This window comes from Salvelinus fontinalis, chromosome 23 (genome assembly GCF_029448725.1).
Source record: "Salvelinus fontinalis isolate EN_2023a chromosome 23, ASM2944872v1, whole genome shotgun sequence".
NCBI lineage: Eukaryota > Metazoa > Chordata > Actinopteri > Salmoniformes > Salmonidae > Salvelinus > Salvelinus fontinalis.
This window is the reverse complement of record NC_074687.1, coordinates 37959208-37965207: the sequence shown is the minus strand read 5'-3', so window position 1 is coordinate 37965207 and position 6000 is coordinate 37959208. Positions and strand designations below refer to the sequence as shown.

Sequence of the window (6000 nt, the reverse complement as noted above, 5' to 3'; positions counted from 1 at the left end):
GATACAGAGCAGAATTCATGGTTCCTTCTATTAAGGCAAGTCGTCCAGGTCCTGAGGCAGCAAAGCATCCCCAAACCATCAGACTACCACCACCATGCTTGACCGTTGGTATGAGGTTCTTACTGTGGAATGCAATGTTTGGTTTTCCACAGGAAAAATGGGACCCATGTCATCCAAAAAGTTATACTTTTGACTCATCTGTCCATATAACATTCTTCCAAGAGTATTGGTGATCTTCCAGGTGCTTTTTTAGCTAAATTTAGTCAACTTTTTGGACAAGGGTCCCATTATGCCTGGCGAAAACCAAACACTGCATTCCACAGTAAGAACCTCATACCAACGGTCACGCATGGTGGTGGCAGTGTGATAATTTGGGGATGCTTTGCTGCCTCAGGACCTGGACAACTTGCCTTAATAGAAGGAGCCATGAATTCTGCTCTGTATCAGAGAATTCTACAGGAGAATATCAGGCCATCCGTTTTCCGCCGCCCTCAACATCCCCCAACAAACATGATCCTAGTTTTTGGTCATGATTCCATTTTTGATTATATCTTGAAGACAGTAATACAACTTTATTTCAATGCCAAACACTATGCTTTGTAGGGTTTGTGCAGTCTTTGTTTGGTCAACACACAATTTCTTTAAGCTAGTGCATGCAATGCACTTGCAGAGAAATGACAATTTTTATTCAATCTTTGTGCCTCCATGAGAAGGCCATTTTGTTCTCTGCAGAGAGGGGTATTTATAGAGGCAAGATATTCAGCGAAGGAGCTTGATCCGCTCTGTGTTCTCACTCCTGTGGAGCAGACAATTTCACTTTGCAGCACCGTCCGCAGCTCCAGCCATACCATTCCATCAGCATAAATGCCTCAAAAACACTTACACACAAAGTATACAGGTGAGAAAAACACTACTTCAGTGGGACTAGGAATGTTTTTTTTTTTTTTAGTTGTGCTCCTGAATTGTGGCTTCTATTTTCTTTTCAGAATTTAATATAAATAAAGACTTCTGTGAAGACTATTCGAATGGAAATTGTTTTGGTTTAGTTGTTGCATTTTCCCGGTCATTCAGTAGAATGGCGACACAGAGCAATTATTACAAAAACAGCCTTCAGGCATACCTAAGTCTAATGATAATGGCACTCTCATTAATAATGGGGTGCACATTTATAAGCAGTCTCTTTAAATACAGAACATCTCAGAATATCGGGACTAAGCATGGAGAGGAAAGGTTCATTCAAACAATTTCACCTGACCAATTCTCTTGTGTGAAATAATCAATATCCAACACTTAGGCCTCTACAATAAGAATCGCTTTACAGATACAATTATGGTTGTCCTCTCTCTGCCAGAGCCACTGTCAACTGTGTCTTTTAATTCTGTAATCAGTTGCCAGCAGGACCCACTATCGCCGTCTGCAACCCGCGCGCCAGTCAATACAGACATCCCCAAACACACACAGGCTGGTTTTTGTCAAATGTTTTATTGAGTATAGACATCTGGGCTACTGTAAAACATGCATTATCTCTGGAAGGGGGAGAGGAGCAGGTCGCATTGTCCCTGCTGTCAGCTGTGTCAGGCCTGGCACCAGTGATGGAGATTAATGAAGTATCAAGAGAGTAATACGCTTCTTCAAATGCTCCTACCAAAAGCTGTCAACGTTTAGTGGACCTGTTCTTTGGCAAGGGGGACTGTATGGAATTCTCCTGAACCAAAAACAAACAGGGATAATGTGGCAGAGTGGGCAGTAGGTAGGACTGAGCCGACCTGGCAGGTATCAATCACAATCTCCAGCTTCATTCTGTCTAAAACAAAGAAGACGAATTATCTAACTGCACAGTCCATTCTGGTAGCCAACAGACTGTGACTGAGTCACTTCTTAGTCTTGGGCTGGTTCGGCGTGTTGAATTTGAAAAAGATGACGTCTCCGTCCTCCACAACGTAGGTTTTTCCCTGTTGTCTGTATTTCCCGGCTGCCTGTAAAACAGAGAAACACAACACCTAATTAATGACAGTAATGAAAAACAAGAAATAGCTATAAATAGCAAATTAGCAATGAACACACGTGATCATCTCACTCTTTCCTGAAAACAGCATACACACACACAGTCATGTTTTATTCATGGGGTGACTAGATTCCCACTGAGTGAATAACCCTCTTCTCTGTCAATTTCCATTCATATGTACAAGTAAAATGTTAATAACACTCTTCATTATAGCAACCTCAAACTTCTCAAGGAAACAAAATAAGTTCCAACATTTCTTTTGTATACATTAGATCTGTTTGTTCCCCTTCCCGGGCAAACTCAAAATAATTGACTTGAAGTGCTAATACGGACGGGTTTATGCATTCTGGTTCTGCACAAGGCACAATTAATTAGAAGAATCAATGTCCCTTTAAAGGCTCAGGAGACCATTTAATCCAGACTCTATAGCACCAGAAACACTGCTTGGAGAGGGAGACAGGGGGGGGGGCAAATCAATGGCTATTTGTGATTCCAGAGTATGTATTAAACCAGACACGTCTAACTGGTTCATTTGCACTTGAAAGCAGCCATCTGGAGGAGCAGGCTTGGCTTAAGCAGATATGATTCCTAATAATGTGATATCCCTGTACGCTGGCCTATTCAAACAGCCCGTTCCCACAACTGACATGAACTAGCATTGGCCTTAATGCTGCAGTCAAAAATGCTCCGTGTCCATATATACACGAGGGAACGGGGATTGGAAAGAGAGCATGCAACAGGACCTGAGGCTCTGATGTCAGGCTTCTATAACAATCATGTTCAAACCCCTAGAGCCCTGCGCATTTCACCCTCTACTGACACTTTAGGAACTAGTAACCAGCAATACATGACAGAGGATTTATACACATTTTACAAAGAGTTGAGGTGAAATATTATTGAATTATTCAAATGTTTTGGTCATTTCCAGATCCCTATAGGGCTACTAATGTAGTGCATGAATATCTGCCAGACAGAGGATTTGGAGATCTACTGGGTGACATTAGGAGTCAGTATGCCAAGCTCTCACTACTTGCCAGTGCTAATCACACATCTCCTGCACGGGATTTAGGAGGGATTACTGTCTGATACTCATCTAGAAACTCTGTGATCTCCACATTGTCCACATCCCTAATTGTTTAATCCATATATTCCATTGGTGAAACAAATACTTACTGTTACTTTTAGACCTGCTGCATTTTAAACAGAACCCAGGCCAATTTCAGGTTAAAAAGTATCCAATTACCACATGGTTTGATGTCATCAACAGCTATTGGCTGGGGGTCAAGTTTAATCGTGTTTGAAGCTTAAGTACCACAACTATCTACATAATAGGACTGTGAAGGGCTTTGTACCCACTAATAACAGATGCCAGTCAAGGTTCTGGAGGTAAACCAATAGAGGCACTTCCTCCAGACACGTGCTAACCACTGACACGGACAGATTCATGTCCTGCTGTGTCAAGGGCAGGACCATACAAGACAAACCAACAGCATCAGACACACTAGTCACGGTGGGTGTCGGGAAATTGCTACAATCCATTGTGTGACATGGAACACTTTGGAATGTTGTTCCTTGCCCCGAGCTTTCTTCTGAAAAAAGAAAACGTAAGACCCAATAGCATTAACTCAACCAGGCGGATGAGAGGTGTTGTAGATGAGGCCAATGTCTTACAGTTACCCTGAGCATTTCCACACACTCATAGACTGAGAATAAAAACGTTTAAAGATCCAATGCAGCCATTTTTTAACTCAATATCAAATCATTTCTGGGTAACAATTAAGTACCTTACTGTGATTGTTTTCAATTAAAATGGACAAAAAGAAACAAAAATAGCTAGGACTGTTGGGGAGTGGTCTGAGTGGGGAGGGGCAAACTCAAAACTAGCTGTTATTGGCAGAGAGATTTGGAACTCTTTCTTATTGATCTATTAACCAATTTACCGCCTGGTGATGTTACCAGGCAGGCCAAAACTTAACCCTAACAAAACAGGCTGAGATTTCAGGCATTTTCAAACAGCTCTTACACTAAAAGGGCATTATCATCATTTTCACAGTATTATTCCAACCTCATAGTGTGGACAACCACAGGCAAATCAAGTTTTTGACTGCACTGGGCCTTTATGCGCTCAGCGACATAACCTGCTGTATTTATCGCAGAGCTATTGTCTTCACAAATTCACCATGAAGTACAGTGATTATATTTGACAGAGCAGAGCCCATTTAAAAGCCACATCCCAGTAAAAAGGTCAAAACAAACATTGGCAGTTATAAAAGAAGATTTGCAGGCCACACTTATGTGCTGTTCATCCGTGAAACAGTCCTTATGTAAAAAATGTCACACTTTATTTAACTTGCCCCTTTATATCGCTGTAACAGTGCTGCTACAGCGGCTTGGGGATTTGGTGGCAAAGAGTGTAAAGCTAACGGTCCGCTCTATAGATGTGGCTGGTTAACGCCTGGTGGGGTACAGAGAGCTTCCTCTGAGCCGCTGGTCTGAGGTATAAGAAAGGCCTACCATGAGCCTGTTAGAGCAGATTGGGATAAAGATATGCGCAGCAGGAGTAGAATTGCAGTGTTTAGAGACAGAATCAGTTGGCTTGTCAGGTGCGCTGGCGGAGTGTGTGCAGTAATTTCTTCCCCTGAGTAAAGGTGAAGAGCATTTGCAGTGCGAGCAGTGTGGTGACTGTCAGCTCCACTGATCACAGGAGACTTCCCTCATCTCCTGGCGCACCCCGACGGCTCACCTTGACAGCGTTCTCACTGCCTCCCTCTTTAAAATCCTCAAATTTCATTACTTCAGCCATAATGAAGCCCTTCTCAAAGTCCGTGTGGATCTTGCCGGCTGCCTGTGGAGCCTTGGTTCCTTTCTGTCAGGAGGAAGAAAGAGAAAGGACACACAAGGTAAATTAATTGTTTTGGAGAAGATGGATTACAGCACAGGACTGACATGCTGTTTGATAGGGGGATGGTGAAGTGAGCATGGCTAGGGGGTGTGTTGGGGGTTATTCTTACCTCGCTCCTGATTTTTGGATAGCACTACACACAGTTGTGCATTGGTAGAGCAGCCTTGAGGCCGATAAGGAGTCAGAGCTGCTATCAATGCCCACCAGCAATTTCTGATTCCCATTCCAGGGTGCTATTGATTTCTGTCCAAGCAATCTTGCCTCATTGTGGGTTGCTACTCTGGCCTCAGGTCATCAGAGAGCGAGAGAGGCCGTGTTGCAGTGGGAGAGACACTATATTGACCTGGCTGTATCATACCTGACCATTTTGAAATAGAAACGTTCACTATATTTTATACACAGTGTATACTATCTGCATATGTATTTGTAGAATATTATACCGTCCTCCCCTTTGTCGTGTTTGAACTTCTTCAAAATGTTTTCATAGCACAGCAGATGATTGAAAGGAAATGTAAAAGTTCCCTTTATGGAATATACATTTGAATTTAAACGGAACTTACATTATAATGGAATAACCATGGGAAATATCAAATTGGTTGTTTTAGATGTCCATTCCGAGAACCAAAAACAACTGTTTTCCCTAACTGTTTTATAAATTCTTTCTACATTAAATCCCATTTAGCACTAGAAGTCACAACTGTCTCTGATAAAATACGCAATTTATATGCATTGAAATAAAGCTGGGGGAAATTGACAAATGACCCAAATAAGTGACATCCCTGCTCTGCATCATTATGACTTGTGCCTGTCGACCTGCTCTCCCTCTCTCTCTCTGCTCTGTAGCACTGTGCCTCGAAACTGTTGAGCACCTTTAATTATGTATATAATCAGGTTGGGGTCAACATATTTCATGCCAAAAGAATGATGTGTATTTAATGACTCCAATACATTACCATCCCTATGCAATCTCATTGACGGAGTGCTTGTAAGTTTAACTACCATTAATCAGCATCAAGGTTTGTCTAGGTGGAGAAAAATAGATTAGGGGATGATTTTGTCCTATGCCACACTACAAGAGGTACACATCATAGTA

At 42.1% G+C, this 6000-nt stretch overlaps 1 protein-coding gene across 3 annotated transcripts in view; it reads right to left on the bottom strand.

The window, feature by feature from the left end:
• Positions 1 to 1463: 1463 nt before the first annotated feature.
• Positions 1464 to 6000, bottom strand: part of LOC129821261 (obg-like ATPase 1) — a 45278-nt gene continuing 40741 nt past the window's right edge. For all 3 annotated transcript variants that reach the window (XM_055878716.1, XM_055878714.1, XM_055878715.1), the window contains 2 exons: positions 4749 to 4871; positions 1464 to 1976 (listed from right to left, as the gene is read on the bottom strand). In XM_055878716.1, the coding sequence (XP_055734691.1) occupies positions 1872 to 1976; positions 4749 to 4871 (228 nt within the window). In that variant the 3' untranslated portion in view covers positions 1464 to 1871. The remainder of the gene's footprint in view (positions 1977 to 4748; positions 4872 to 6000) is intronic.